The sequence below is a fragment of the Camelina sativa genome, chromosome 5, assembly GCF_030686135.1.
Source record: "Camelina sativa cultivar CO46 ecotype springtype chromosome 5, ASM3068613v1".
Lineage (NCBI taxonomy): Eukaryota > Viridiplantae > Streptophyta > Magnoliopsida > Brassicales > Brassicaceae > Camelina > Camelina sativa.
In genome coordinates, this window is record NC_141884.1 from 24056553 (window position 1) to 24073011 (window position 16459).

At 40.6% G+C, this 16459-nt stretch overlaps 3 protein-coding genes and 1 long non-coding RNA gene across 4 annotated transcripts; 1 reads left to right on the plus strand and 3 right to left on the minus strand.

The window, feature by feature from the left end:
- Positions 1 to 3086: 3086 nt before the first annotated feature.
- Positions 3087 to 3706, minus strand: LOC147944257 (uncharacterized). Its single transcript, XR_015557454.1, has 2 exons — positions 3556 to 3706; positions 3087 to 3437 (listed from the first exon to the last, which is right to left on the minus strand). It is a non-coding gene; the product is annotated as an uncharacterized LOC147944257 (long non-coding RNA).
- A 2309-nt stretch (positions 3707 to 6015) lies between these two features.
- LOC104787458 (alkane hydroxylase MAH1) lies at positions 6016 to 7885 on the plus strand. Its single transcript, XM_019246011.2, has one exon. The coding sequence runs from the start codon at positions 6088 to 6090 to the stop codon at positions 7651 to 7653; it is 1566 nt and encodes a 521-aa protein (XP_019101556.2). The 5' UTR covers positions 6016 to 6087; the 3' UTR covers positions 7654 to 7885.
- On the minus strand, positions 7863 to 10488 carry LOC104787460 (putative elongation factor 1-gamma 2). Its single transcript, XM_010513049.3, has 8 exons — positions 10337 to 10488; positions 10182 to 10237; positions 9848 to 9997; positions 9702 to 9762; positions 9555 to 9607; positions 9366 to 9467; positions 8747 to 9236; positions 7863 to 8442 (listed from the first exon to the last, which is right to left on the minus strand). The coding sequence occupies exons 2-8, from the start codon at positions 10188 to 10190 to the stop codon at positions 8063 to 8065; spliced, it is 1245 nt and encodes a 414-aa protein (XP_010511351.1). The 5' UTR covers positions 10191 to 10237; positions 10337 to 10488; the 3' UTR covers positions 7863 to 8062.
- Positions 10489 to 14887: 4399 nt separating this feature from the next.
- On the minus strand, positions 14888 to 16459 carry LOC104789504 (uncharacterized). The gene has a single exon (XM_010515192.3). It carries the CDS (start codon positions 16424 to 16426, stop codon positions 14888 to 14890), a length of 1539 nt encoding a protein of 512 aa, XP_010513494.3. The 5' UTR covers positions 16427 to 16459.

The following is a 16459-nucleotide window of genomic DNA, read 5'->3' on the forward strand; positions in this document are numbered from 1 at the left end:
TATAGCAAGATCTTTCCTTTTTTATTTTTTTACTTAGAGTCTGAGAGCTAATTAAACCGAACCTTAGGGACCTTCTTCTCTTATTTTTTTGTTTTAAATTTCTCTTTTATTTCTCAACCCAACCCCAAATAAACATGCTAACTACCTATCTTTCAAAACCGATTCTATTAGCTAGTCCAAATGATTCTAAACTTAGCTAAAACAAGAGCCAATTCTTTGTCGTTCTCAATACTCTCAAGGTTTCACAACCTATAGCACAATGAAAATGCCTCACTCAAAAATTCACAACAAGGTTTGAAAGAAAGGTTTGGGTCAAGGATAGGGAAAAACAAATCGGGTTAAACGAAAAGATTGACAAAAATGGAGTGTTAACCCGAGTTTAGAGTTACCATGAGCAAGCATTCAAGTTCCATAAGCAAGATAATTTAAGTTCAGGTTAAGTCCAATAATATAGAGATGATGCAATGTTCAAGCAAGTTTCACACAGGTGGAGGAAGCTTTCAAAAGACACAAGGTTTTAAACAAAGATTTTTCATTTTTTTCCAAAGATTGATCTAGCAACAATGAACTGTGATTAAGGGCTGTAGCTTCAATCCTAAGGTGTGACTTTAAACAAGGTGGTTTTAAACATTGTCCCCTAAATTGCATATGCAACAATCCTATATGAAGCAATCTAGACTCAATCCTAATATGTAAATGCAACTATATGAACACTCTTTTTTATATATATATATTTTAAATTTATCAAAAAATTTTGGGTTTTTTTTATGCACATAGATGCAGATTCAAATGAATAAAACTAGCATGCAAAAATTTGAAATAAGAAAATAAGAAAATAAAACACAATGTTATATACATTCTCAGACCCTCCCCCAAACTTAAATTACACAGTCTCTTGTGTAAATAAAAGTCTAAAAAGGAAGTCTAAGAATCACACAAAATGAAAAAAAAAAAAATGCAATGATATAAACAAAGGTTTGGATGAAAGTGGTACCTCATGGGTTGGTGAAGAAGGAGGTTGTGGCAGCCTCCATGCTCGCCAACGTGTACCCAGGATCGTCACCAGCTTCAGCAGGCACCGGGATTCGCTCATCAGAGAGCTCGGTTATGTGCACGGACGATTTGCTCGGACCAGCATCCGAGGGGTTGATCGGGTAAGGCATCGCGTAGCTCATCAGGTAGGGCATCGGGTAGTACGACGGGTATGGTGGGAGAGGTCCGGAATGGTCACCCGTGTAGCTGCTCGCACGGTGCATCGAGTACGGCATCAGATATGGCATCTGATAGATCTGAGGGAAAGGACCGGAGTGGTCACCCGAATATGTGCTCGATGGAGGCATCAGGTAAGACATCGTGTACCCCGTCAGGTGAGGCGTCGGATAGGCATCTGAGTGGCTTCTCTGCGGTCTATCGGATCTTGTGACACCCTCCTCTACTTGGGGCTCATAAGATGAATCTCTGTGAGGCTCTGGAGGTGCCAATCCTCGGATTCCTCCTAGTGGTCTACTCCTCCCCATCCATGTGGGTGCATAAGCTGAAGTGGGAGCTGAGGCACAACATGCCTTGTCTTGACACTTCCTGATCTGTCCTCCCATCACCTTCAATGTGCCGGTAAGGTCCCTCACTTTCCTAGCTAGGAACTTGTTCATCTTCTTCAACCATCTGATTCTCTTGTGAGCTTCTCTCACCCCAACTGGTTGCTTTTGAGAGCAAACATACTCCTTAAAATCATAGTCCTCCGAGTTGTCTCCCTGTCCTTGCCCTGTTGGCTCTCTCTCTTCAGCCTCGGATTCCCCCTAAGGATTGTACAGCTCCTTCAATGGTGGCATGAAGTCTATGTTCTCCCCTAGTCGGATCTTTGTGTTCACGACGTTGGGCAGGATCATTTGAGTAGCTCCGGCTGCTGGATGAATGAACTTGAAGAGCAATCTATCATTTGGCCTCTCATAAGCCAACAATCTCGCCAAGTTGAGATAGTCGATGTCTAGCCATCTCGGCTCATGTACCACTCTCTTCAGGGGCACATCGCAAGCTACCAAATTCGGTGTGACAAAACCTCCTATGGAGATCTCTCCAGATCCTTTCCTCCTCTCGGTTTTCATTGCCCAAGATTTCAGATATAGGTACTGATCAAGCAACACAAAAACCAAACTAGTGTCCGCAAGACTATGACTTTAAGATCGTCCAAGGTCACAAGATATAAGGATTCTGTTCCACGGTTTCTTTTCTCTATATTAACGTGGTTCATGGTGTTGTAAGAGCTCATGATATTTATTGAGTTTACTCAAAAGGATTTCAACTATAGAACTCGAGTGTTCTCAAGGTATTTGAAGACAAAGAATCAACTAGTTCTTAAACCCGAGATAGAAAATGTTGTAAGGACTCCAGAAGATTTTAAAACACAAACAGAATACATCCCTATTGAACAGAGCCTTTTCACTTAAAAGCATATGGGGCGATTGGTCGCTGTCACTGTAAAACTAATACAATTAAACAATTTGAAATTAAAAAATAATAATAATAATTAGTTAAATTAATTAAAAAATTATGTTGCTATTATCTTTCAACATTAATAATGTCTCACACACAAACCTCAATTCACCTACCCAAAATGTAATCACATCTTGAATCTCTAGCTCACGTATATTCTCTGCATTCTATTGTCAATTAACACTAGTAAAATTGTATTGTATAGTTACGAAAAATTGTGTAGCTATAATACTTTTTGTGTAGCTAAATAAAATTTGTTACAGTTTTGAGACAAAAAAAAATTTGTAACTATTTGGTCGTCGCAAAATTCTTTTTTATAATAAATTGTCGCAAATTGCACAAATTAGATACAAATTAATATGTCACAAGTTGCTACTAATTGTTACATTTATTTACCACCAGTTGCTACAATTTGCGTCAGAGACATTAGTAGGGACTATATACAAAAAGCCACAAAATTTTGGTGACTAATATACTCACAACAAGCTGCACAGTTACTTGTCATAAACTTTTTACATTTATTCTATCAAATTGTACACCTATTATAACAATAATCAATTGATAGATTCCTAAAGATCTAAAGCCAACAAAAAAAAATCATAAATTACAATTTTTTCCATTTAAAGAAAAGCATACAAAGTGAACACATTACAAACATGAACTATAGAAGAAAACATGTAACCATCAAACCAAGTCATAAACAAAACACAAAATCATGTCCTAAACTTATCATTCCCACATTCCTCTGATGGCCAACTGCAAATGCCATGAAGCTATACTCTTCACTTTCAGATCTTTGCTAGCGTTTCCAGCTAACTCAAGAACCTCTGCAGTCAAGTACTCGAGGATTGAAGCAGCAGACGGCAGCAGTGGCACCAACTCTACCATGTGCACTTGAGTTGCCTGTGAATACCACCCACTGGAAACTGAAATAAACTGAACTTGACCTGCAGATATTTTCAAAACTTTAGCCTCTAGTAATAAGAACAATATCACTATAATTTGACCAACAACTAAACAAGTAAACATCAAGAACATCAGACCGCATTGAGAGAAGTTAGTTACCTTTCTTGCAGCCATTAATACTCACCATCTCCAGTTTATCGAAAAACTCAGTCTCACCACAATACTTAAGGACGACTTACAGTCCCAAAAGTAGCAACTTCCTACACCCAAAAACATTTGTAAGAACTGGCGTGTGTTTAGGTTACATCATTCACAAAACTCATAGGTCGAATGAAATTCAAACTGGTGTGTTTAGAAGAGGAAATGGACATTACAAATAAGAGACTAGAAAGTTAATAATTTTGTGGCTGATTCCAGCTTTTAGGACAGTGGAGCTGCTCATAAACGCACCTGGGATGTTTTGTCTTCTCTTAACGCATGTGAGAGGCTTAGACTCTTCCCGTGGTTCCTGAGAGAGAAACGGATATCTCTTCAAATTTAGCAGCTAAAAACAAACAAGCACAGCTAAACTACAAAGCTTTAGCAGACCTGCAAATTGTTCTTACTTGCCAATTTAAGAAAAAATTAACAAGGACCAAAAATGAATGTTTAATTTACCTCTTCTCGTTAAAATCAGATACACTATTTGCAACAAGGAACAATTATGAATGTTCTGTTCCAACATCCAATGAACAGACCACGTCAACTCTTGTTCCTCAATCCTCTTGTTCAGCTGCTGCTATATCTTGTGGAAGTAGAAATATGAGGAGAATATATGCTTGTACTTGTGGAAGCTAAGTCACAAAATATTTCAAAAAATATATACACAAGAGAAATATAAAGAAATAGTTGACGCTGTTTGCTAAAAAAAAAAAAAAAGAAATAGTTGACGCTATTCACCAAAGAGAAAATTAGAATAGTGTTGTTATGAAAGAAAACAAAAGATAAAGATCGTGTTTGTTATGGTGTTGAACGTTATATGTTGATGCCAATTTTTTTTTTTTTTTCTCAATGTTGATGCCAATTATAACATGTTTATCTAAACAAGTCTTTGGATGCACTAAGAGTAGACAATAAGTCAATAACACAATGTCTAGGAGAAAAATAAAAATTATCCGAAAACATATCAGAATCTATATCGAACTTTATTTTATATATGAGATACAACATAAATTTTACCTTAACATTGTAAACGCTAGGATGAAGAAAATGACTAGCATAATTTTGGAGTATTTTACTGTATATTGTTTGTTATTTGAGTTTTTATTTTGAATATTTTATATTTAAAAGGTGATCTTTTTTAGAAATTTTTACTACTAATCAATTCACTTTACTGTATTACCAATTGTATATGGTATTTAAATTGAAAAAGTTGCAAAAACAGAAGTAAATATTTAAAGAACAATACTTGGGTTCACCCCTAAGGGTGAACCTCTCCATTCACCCCCTAACAAAATAAGGCAATAAAATCTGTATATATTATTATAAAATGAAAAAACTTAAACCGCACTTTAATAAACCCAAACCGACATATATAAAATCTAAACCCTAACCATCTCATTTGTGAACCCAAGCCGATATATAATTTCGTTCTACTTATAAAATCTAAACCCTAATCATCTCATTTGTGAACCCAAACCGACATATAATTTCGTTTTAATTGTGAAATCTAAACCCTAACATCTCATTTGTGAACCCAAACCGACATATTATTTTGTTCTACTTGTAAAATCTAAACCCTAACTATCTTATTTGTGAACCCAAACCGACATATAATTTCGTTCTAATTGTAAAATCTAAACCCTAATCACCTCATTTGTAAACCCAAACCGACATATAATTTCGTTTTAATTGTAAAATCTAAACCCTAACCACTTCATTTGTAAACCCAAACCGACATAATTTTATTCTAAGTTTAAAAATCTAAACCAAGCCAATATTTAACTTTCCTTAATTAAAAGTATACAGAATTTGTTTCCTTAATTTGGTTTGCTTTTTAATTTAATTTAAATTTAATTTTAAAATAAAATATTAGATGGAAGATTATGATTTGGCTGAAAGAAGAGGGGGTGAATGGAGAGGTTCACCCCTAGGGGTGAACCTAAGTATTGTTCTTTAAATATTTACTTCTGTTTTTGCAACTTTTTCAATTTAAATACCATATACAATTGGTAATACAGTAAAGTGAATTGATTAGTAGTAAAAATTTCTAAAAAAGATCACCTTTTAAATATAAAATATTCAAAATAAAAACTCAAATAACAAACAATATGAAAATATGAAAATATGAAAATATGAAAATATGAAAATAACAAAATTTAGAAAGCTAGCTAGCATAAAGAAAACGTGAAGGTCATTTTCTAGTTGATTTTTAAATTATGGTACATAGCACGTGCCACAGTTAACCCAGCAGTCAATACAAGACAACAAATTAATTGAGTTTGGCTTTGAGTCTCTATTAAAACCCCAAATTTGGTTCGGGCTCCTACCACAACGTTAATGCATTCAGTTTAATCATTAGTTGTCACATTAACACAAATTACTAAGCTACATGGTGTCCTTTGTCAATCAAATACCCTTTAATTATAAAAGGTTATATATATCAAACCAAGTTAATAAAGATACTTTGTTCAAGAAATCCTTTGTTTTAGAATGATGATCTTAAACTTACTTGAAGTCTGCATCATAGCATTCCTTTTTTTCTTTGTATTCCAATGTTTCTTCCTCGACAACAAATCTCACAAAAGCCCTTTGTTCAAGAACTGGCCTTTCCTCGGGATGATTCCAGGTTTGGTTGTCGAAATCCATCGAATATATGATTGGATGGTTGAGGCTCTTGAGGCCAGCGATCTGAATTTTGTTTTCAAAGGAGCCTGGTTTACTGGAACAGACTTGTTACTCACGGCTGATCCAAGGAACATCCATCACATACTAAGTTCAAACTTTCAGAATTACCCTAAAGGACCTGAATTCAAGAAGATCTTTGATATTTTGGGAGAAGGAATTGTAGCCGCTGATTCGAAGTTGGGGGAGGATCTGAGGAAGTCAAATCACACCCTTTTTCACCATAAAGATTTCCTTGAGCTCGCGGTGAGTAGCAATATAAGTAAGTTGAAGAAGGGTCTTATTCCTTTGCTTGACAGAGCTGTTAAAAGAAACATAATCTTAGACTTACAAGATGTGTTTAAGAGATATATGTTTGATATTTCCTCGATTTTAATGACCGGCTATGATCCAATGTCTCTATCCACTGAAATGCCGGAAGTTGAGTTTGCTGAAGCTGTAGATCTCGGTGAAGAAGCGATCTTCTATAGACATCTCAAACCGGTGATTTTTTGGATGCTTCAAAAATGGATTGGGATTGGTCTTGAGAAGAAGCTGAGAGTTTCGATGCTCACTGTCGATGAAATGCTTGCGAAGATCATATCTTCAAGAAGAGAGGAGATAAGTCGTGGGAAAAGAGAGACATCAGTGGACGTGTTAACATATTATATAAACGTGGACACTACCAAATATAAGTACTTGAAACCGAGTAGTGATAAGTTTATAAGAGATGTTGTTTTTAGTCTGTTAATAGCAGGAAGAGACACCACAAGCTCATCTCTACTCACTTGGTTCTTCTGGCTTCTTTCTATGCATCCCCAAGTTATGGCCAAGATCAAACATGAGATCAACACAAAGTATGATCCAGAAGATCTAGAGAAGCTCGTATACCTACATGCTGCCTTGTCCGAAACTATGAGACTCTACCCACCACTTCCCTTTAATCACAAGTCACCATTGGAGTCCGATTTGCTTCCAAGCGGACACAAAGTTGAAGCGCATTCAATGATTCTAATTTCTATGTACGCACTGGGAAGAATGAGATCTGTATGGGGAGAAGACGCATCAGATTTCAAACCAGAGAGGTGGATTTCAGACGAAGGAGTGCTAAGACATGAACCTTCATACAAGTTCCTGGTATTTAATTCCGGTCCAAGAACTTGCCTGGGTAAGCATTTGGCTCTCTTGCAAATGAAGATGGTAGCTGTGAACATCATACAAAACTACGACTTTAAGATCGTTGAAGGTCAAATGATCGAACCAGTTCGCTCTGTTATTCTCAGTATGAAGCATAAAGTCAACAAGGTTGGCGACTTTAAGATCGTTGAAGGTCAAATGATCAACACAAAGTATGATCCAGAAGGTCTCAAAGTCACAGTCAGTAAGAAGATATGATTCTTATCTTCTATGGTAACTACTACTATTCTCTTTATTAATAAGTGAAGCAGAGCATCCACAAGTGGTGGTCTTGGGTTTGTCTAAAACAGTTTGGATTGAGATAACTCTCCAATTAAGATTATGGTTCGATTCTACGGTTTTCTCAATTAAAACGTTGCTTATGATGTTGTAAGAGATCACAATCTTTATGGAATTGAAACTAATAATAAAATCTAGAAGTTGTAATGTATTAAGTAAGCATTTTTGTCTCAATACCATTGGAAACTGGGAAGCAACTAGTTCTTAATCCCGAAAAAAGAAAACCAGACTCTACAATTCAAAGATTGTAAGGACTCTAGAGGATATCAAAAACACAGGTAACAGCGTAAAACCCCTATGGAGATAGAGAGGACAGTAATGAGCCTTTTCACTTAAAGCATTTCGCGTCCAAGAGAGCCTCACCTTCGAAAGGCTCTGCATCTTCAATCATCTGGCTAACACGTTCTTTCTGGGCTTCATCAGAGATATCAACCTTGGTCCACTCGTACAGCTCCATGTCGTACACCTCATCCATTATGAACTTGGGGATCTCTGGTCCACGGAAGATCCATAAACCCTTCACTTTGAAGGGACCCTCTGACCCGCAAATAAGCATCTTTCCAAAGGCATATTTACGAGCCAAGTCCATACGCTGAAGGAACCCGCCAACCTTGTTGAGAGTAACAAAGGACACCATGTTCTCATCGTTGTACTTGTAGTCACAGAACCATAGTGAGTACCCCTCTGGGTCATACATGTCCCAGAATCCTGCATTTAATACAAACATTAGCTTTTAACAGAATGTACTTTCAGGCTCAACTCTAAGCTATAAGTCTACTATAGCTAGCTTAGGAGGGAATAAATCCGACTAGAGCTACTGTGGGAGGTTTAGATAGCAGTTAGTAAAGGATGGTATTGTAAGGATGTCACAGCAGATTGTTAAAGGTATCGATTTTCTATATAGTCCTTCTAGTTCAAGTAGATTGGAAAAAAAAAAAGAAAAGCAGTTTTATAGCTTTGTTCTTAACAAATTGATTCCATAAGCTTTAAGAGAAGTCAACATATAACATACCTTTAATAGCAACCTCACGGAAGTTGGATTTGGTGTTCGAGTAAAGTCTCTTCCAGTCATCAAGAACCATTGGGCTCGGGGGTAGCAAATCAAGAGGATTCTTGGCTTTGGGCTTTGGTGCTTCTTCCTCCTCAGCAGCCTTTGGTGCCTCTGCTGCAGGGGCAGCCTTCTTAGGCTCCTCCTTGGGCTTTGCAGGCTGTGCAGCTGCTTTCTTAGTTGGAACTGGAGGGACAGCATCAGTCTGTTTGGCATCACCTAATACCTTCTTGAAGTTTGGCTGGTTTACCATTGTCCAGAAGTATCTCTCAACGTGAGGGAACGCAGAGGTAAATTTCTTGGTCATCACGGTTGCAAATCCCAAGTTCAAGTTGCAGATGGTTACAATATCAGCAAGGGTAACAGAGTGTCCAACAAGGTAAGTGTTGGAAGCGAGATGTGTGTTCAAAGCCTCAAGTCCCCTCTTCAATGCAGAAATAGCTGCTTCCTCAGCCTTCATTCATACAAAACCATTATAAAGATGAGAACAAACACTAGTCTACTATTAGTATTAGAGTGCAAGGGGTAGCAAGATTTTAGCACAATATACGAGACAAAAAAACAAAAATTAAGGAAAGCTTACAGGAGCAGAGAAAGGAGCATAGCCCATTCTTGGAGCAAACCACTTCAACATGTTGGCATCAATCTCCAACGAGGAGAAATCAATCCATTGCTCAATCTGAGCCTGAAAGATCAACCCATACACATAGACATTAACAAAAAGGTGTAAGAAATAATAAAAAGAAAAGCAAGACGATAAACAAGAGCTTACGTATTCAATGAGGGAGGATCCATTCAAAGAGTTTTCACCATTCTTACGGCTCACTGCATTGGAACATCAAAATAGTCATTACCTTGAATAAACTTTCAAGCAATGAATCATGTAACAGAGGATAAAAAAAAAAAAAAGAACTTATACCATATCTGGCAATGGCATTGCTCTCGAAAATGGGACCTTCAGGAGTCTCAAGCACAGGAACCTAGTAATATCATAATCTTTTATCAGATAAGAAATCACAGCAAACATCAATGGAAACAGATAACGTATCGAAAGAGACTCCACACCTTTCCAATAGGGTTCATCTTAAGAAACTCAGGGGATTTGTTAGTGACGCCCATCTGAAAATCTGCAGCCTCCTCGATCTTCACACCTGCATACTCAGCAGCAACGAGTGCCTTAAAGGCACCTTTGTTTCCCTTGTATGTGTGCAAGACCTGAAAATAAAAAGTAGTAAGATTCCCACAAAAAACTCACCAATCAAACTCAACACATCAGTTTCTCTATGCAACACAAAAATCGAATTCTCAAGATACATATATGTAAAATCAATCGTACACGACTCTAATCAAACGAATAATGAGCTAAGGAAGTGATGAATCGCGTGTAATAGAAACTTACCAAAGCCATTGCTCAAACGGAGAAGATACGAACTCGGAGATCTTCTGAGTTCAGATCTAGTACCAAAAGAAAACAACAAGTAAACGATGAGCCGTCGATAAAACTTCGAAATGAGAGAAGCGATAAGGAGAAGAAGTTGAGAGATGGATTCTTACGAGAGAAGCTTCAGCAGATTTTTCCGAGAGAGCTTGAGCAAAGCGAAAGATACAAAAGCGGCGGCGAGGATAGTATAAAAGAGTGTATGTAAAATTAGGGATGTGTGTAGTCGGCTCTCGAGAATATTCCTTTCTCGTTAGGTTTTGGTTCTGGTTCGGTTTAGTTTTTGGGTTTGTTTATCAAATGTGGTTTGTTCTGGTTTAACTGATTATAACTTTTACCAATAAAAATGTACAAATTTAACTAATAACTGGATTTTAACTATTAAAAAATTAAAATTTCAAATTCCTTTTGTTTGTAACATTTAGTTTTTTTTTTGGTGAAACCACAGGGGTCAAAGCCCCCGGACTTTATTAGAAAAGAAGGAAATAAAATTACACATAAACCCGTCTACGACACCGAGTGCCATTCACATCGTCATTAAACAAGGATTCAACTATATTAGGAACAACTGAAAAAATATGCCAACCAAGAGGTAGAGAAAATGCATAGTTTGCTAACCCATCCGCTAGGCGGTTAGCCTCTCTATGCATGTGCGTAACACGGACTATCCAGTCTCTCACAAGAAAGCCATGGCACATCCGTACCAGGAACGACAGGGGATGAGATTCACCTATCCCTTGTTGTAGAAATCTGACTACCAACTCTGAGTCCACCTCCAATACTACCCGCTGAACCCGCTGCTCCCATGCTGTATACAAACCGTAATACACCCCCCCCATAACTCCGCTAACTGTGCAGAACACCGCCCAATATTTATCGCAAAACCACCACACCAACGACCAGAACTATCTCGCAACACTCCACCAGCAGCTGCAAGACCCGGGTTGCCTCTGGACGCTCCATCCGTATTAATCTTATACCACCCGATCTCTGGAGCCAGCCAACCAATATCACGTTCCACCCGGACCCTCGACGGATACTGTTCTCGTCGCCGGGTATCAGCTAGAGTAACTTCCACGGCTAAATCCTTAATGAACCGAACACGATCCCTACAAGTTCTATTCTCCCCAAAAACATTACAACACCGCCATTTCCAAGCCCACCATATAGCCATACCAAACTGCGTGGCCTAAGTTCCATCACTTAACCCAACACCAAAACTAGCTAAGTTAGCATACACCCATTCTAAGAAAGACATGGTAAAGAAAGTAGGTCGCAATGAGGTCGGTATGATCTTATCCCAAAGACCCGACATGGCAGGACAATCCCGTAAGACATGTATAATAATTTCCACTCCCCCTCGACAAACTTGGCAAACCTCATAATCTGCAAGATGTCGCCGCTTCCTTTCTACGTTTGTCATAATCACTTGATGAACCACCAGCCAAAGAAACAGTTTTGCTCTCTCCGGCACTATCAAACCCCATATACGGCCATAGAAGCCTCCCATGTTCTGTTTGCAGACTCCATCCTTAATTAACAGGTTATAAGCCGACCGAACTGTAAACTTACCCTCTGAGGTCGCAGTCTAAGACAACCTATCTCTAGGGCCTGTAAAGTTATCAATCACAACCGCTGCAAGCTCCAACAGTTTGTCTTCAGAGAGGTATGGAGAAATACGAGTAAAATCCCAACCACCATCATTAGTCCAGAGATCACGAGCCATAATATCTGCAAAACCAATAGGCAAGTCATGAATGATGTCCTCCACCAACGGCTGAGGAGAGAGCCAAGCATCTGACCAGAATCTTATCTGTCTCCCATCTCCAATGACCCACCCAAGACCTTTGAACACTACTTTGCGCAGCCCTATCCCCACACTCCGCCAAGTTGACGACCAATGACTTTTAGCCACAGTCCAAGCTACCACATGAGCATCCCCTACCTTATATTTCGCTATGACGACTTTCGCCCAGAGGCTTTGTTGGTCATGTAGTACCCACCAACCTACCTTGGCAATCAAAGCTTTATTCATGTCTTTCGCTGAACGAATACCCAAACCTCCTTCCCATTTAGGCAAACAAACACGCTTCCAGGCCACAAGATGCTGCTTTCTCTTTTTAGGAGAACTACCCCATAAGAAATCTCTTGCCACCCTGCCTAGACTGTCTAACATAACCTGCGGCAATTTCACCGTACTCATGGTGTGAACCGGGATTGCAGACAGAACTGACTTTGTCAAAGTCAACCTCCCAGCAAAACTCAAACATTTCCCCTTCCAACCCGTGAGCCTCGAGGAGACCTTCTCCACCACTTCACTAAATGTCTCCTTGTTGAAACGTTTCTGGAGAACCGGCATACCTAGGTACTTACCTAAGTCTTTTGTCGATTTTATACCACTTTTGCCACTTATTAACTTTCCCACCTCGCGAGACACATTCTCCGAAAAGAAGATCTTCGACTTCTCAAGACTAACTTTCTGCCCTGACGCCACACAGAAACGTTCCAAAACACTTTGGATCACACGTATTTGAGCAACAGAGGCTTCTGCTAGGAGAATCAAATCATCTGCGAAATAGATATGAGATAACCTCGGACCCGTTTGAGATAACTTGATTGGCTTCCATCGCTTGGTTTCAACCGCGTCATCTATCAAGTGGCAGAGGCGCTCCATACACAATACAAACAAATAGGGAGACAATGGATCGCCCTGTCTCAAACCCCGAAGCGGCTTAAATGATTCTGTTTTCTCACCATTCCACAGTAAGTTCATTGAGGGTCCAGTCACACATTGCATAATCCAGTTGACCCAAACATCAGACAAACCCACCGCCTTTAAAGTATCTTCAAGTAAATCCCACCGTATTCGGTCATATGCTTTTTCTAAGTCCAGCTTTAGCAACATAAAGCCCTTCCTGCCCTTTTTCTGGCGCATAGTGTGAACAGCCTCTTGAACAATGATGATGTTATCCGTGCTCAACCTACCCGGAATGAAACTAGTTTGTGCAGGTCCAATTAATTTTGTCATAACACCCTTCAATCTCTCCACCATGACCTTCGTGATTGTCTTAAACAACACACTGCATAAGCTAATTGGCCTGAACTGCATAATCCTCTCTGGTTGAGCCACTTTGGCAATCAGGACTAACAAAGCATCGTTTTTCTCCGGTGGTAAAAGCCCTGTCCTGAAGAAGTTTAAAACAAACTGACATACAGATTCACTCACCACTGCCCAGTTATGCTGATAAAAGATTGGCTGATACCCGTCTGGCCCTGGCGCTTTATAACTCCCCATGTTACGAACAGCTTTCTCAACATCCGCATCTGAAAAAGGCTTTGACAGTAATCTCTGATCCTCCTGTGAAATCCGCATAAAACCATCATGTAGAAGAGGTTCCACCACTGCATCCACATCCTCCAGAGAGTACAACCGCCTATAATATTCAATAGCTATCCCTTCAAGCTCCACTGCATCGGATATCTATCTGCCATCCTCACCCTTCAGCGTTTCAATCTGGTTTCTACGTCTGCGAATGATTGTAGAGGTATGAAAGAACTTCGTGTTCCTGTCACCATGAACTACCCAATTCGCCCTAGACTTCTGAAACCACAGAACTTCCTCCTGCTCCAACACCAAATCGAGCTCACTCAAGAGTTCTGCTTCACGGTTCAGCAAGACATCCGTTTGACGTATGTCCAGTTGGCCTTGAACAACTTTGATATCACCAAGTAACTTCTCTTTCTTCCACTGTACATTCCCAAACACTTCTCTATTCCATTCCTTCAATGCCTCTTGCAACCGCTTAAGAGCGACTGGAGTAGCAAGCTCATTATTCCAGGAATGTGTCAATAAGTCCTTGAAGCTCGGATGTGTCAGCCACGCTGCTTCAAAATGAAACGGTCGTCGCTTAGGATCCATTCTCACCTCCGGATGTACTTACAAGCAGTGGCGCATGATCCAAAGCTAAAAACGGTAAGTGTGTTACCGTCGCTTCCTGCCAAAGTAAACGAGCATGAGCACAACACATAACACGATCCAGCCTCTTAGCCACAGCAAACCGCTCCTCCTTCCCTCTTCTCCAAGTAAAATTATTCCCTTTGAACCCCATGTCAATTAAAGAGAGATCATTAATCCATTCTCCGAACGCTAAGGAGTCCGATGATAAGCGGCCATTCCCACCCGACCGCTCATCCAATCGGAGGATTGTGTTAAAATCACCTCCTATCACCACCGGTCCCTCTGCCCCTCTCACCGCATCACTAAGCCTGCTCCACAAACCGCTCCTACGACTCGATGTGGGAGCTGCGTAAACCACCAACCAATTGACTGAATCTTTGCCCATTCACCACTCTAGCCTAAATAAATTGGTCAGAAGACTCGACAATGGTCACCTCTCCAATGCCAGTTCGCCATAATAACCAAAGCCCCCCACTCTGTCCCATCGCATCAACCCGGAAAAAGTTTTTGAAACCTAACCCGTGACAAATCCGGCCTGCTCGATCACCACCGGCGTGCGTTTCAAATACTGCTAACATATCAACTGGAAATTTCTTCAAAAGATAACGGATTGATCGTCGAAACAGGGGTTTATTTGCCCCCGGCAATTCCACAAGATACAATTCATCATGACTCTACAACGATATAACAGAACTACCGGGGAACACCATCACTCCGGCGGAGCAGTCCCGCCACTCTCCTCCATATTGGTCTGCGCATCCGGCCCCAAAGCCATCTGTGTCGGGGTCGGATCCAACCCCTCTGCCTCAACGGCAGGATTGCTCCTCCCCTGCACAATACCCGCATGTCGTTGAGCAACCTCCAGTGAGAACAAACCGCCCGATCTCCCAAAACTACCCGACTCCACTCTCAGTCTTTTTCCCGATGCCGACAAATTATTCTCCCCCCCTGTTGGGCCGAATACTAACCCCCTCGTAGGTTTTGCAATTTTTTGATGATTGGGCTTCGGCCCATTAAACTCTGAATTTCGCATCCCTAGCCTTATCTCCTTAACCCCTTCCCGCGTCCGACCACTACTACTCGGATCCGGACCCGTAGCCCCAGAAATCAATCCCTTTCCTTGATCAACACTCTTTCCACTTTTAAGTTGATTCTGATTATTTAAATTTTTCTTATTCACTCCCATAGAATCAAAGTCCTTCCTTAAGTCCTCCCTCTCCATATTCTCCGCCAAATTACCAAAAATGTTTGATACTGTAATCAATGCAGCATCTTTCACCGCCAGGGGTTTCCGGCCGTAAGTTCCACCGCTGCTACCCACTGCTCCCCCGGTCAACCTCCTTTGATTCCCATGCGAACCTGATCTCCTGCCTTTTGTTGTCACAACCGTAAACCTGTCTCCAGGCTGAGAATCCTGCCTTACCTCCGTAACAACCGCCGGCGATGGTGCCACCTCCACTGGAAGCACATCACGACGGTTCTGTGGGCATGAGTGCACTAAATGGCCGTAGAGACCACACAAAGAACAAATGTTCGTAAGCCCCTCATAAAGCACATAAAACCTCTCCCCGTTCACCATCACCGAACCTTTTAGAGGCTTCTTCAGATCTACTTCCACACAAATCCTAGCAAATCTTGCCCTCTCGAAGTTCAGTGTCGTCAGATCCACTCGAACGGGTTTCCCAAGACCCTTCGCAATACCCATTAGGATAGAACGGTGGTAAAAGTGCACAGGAATGTTTGTGAGATGAACCCAAACGGGGGTAGTAACGATCTCATCAGTTAACGGATTGAACTCCGAGGACCAAGCCTGAACCATGAGGTAACTCCCAAACACTCTCCACGGTCCCCCGGACAGTGCGGCCAAGTATTCATCCTCCCTCTCAAAACGTACCATAAAGAATTGGCGGGGCAGATCCATCACAAACATAGGACCTTTTGGTTTCCATAACTCTCGTAACTTCTGACTCAACACCGCTATCGAGACATGCCTGCCTAGAACCTTAACAATCATACATTGTTTCCATAGGCTCTTCATCACCGTCAAGACCTCATCTCCGATCGTGACTACCGGTTCACCATCATCCCCATTAGGGAACTCCAAAACAACCCTCTCCGACACAAAATCATCAGCCAAAACCTCCTCCGGGATAGGCAAACCTTCACTACTACAACCAACCACCTTCTGTGCCCATGTCTGAGACGTGTCTGGCGGATCCCCCGGAGGTCTCCCTCCAATGTCCACCATAGTCGCGTCATGGTCGCTCTTACCCAAAACCCT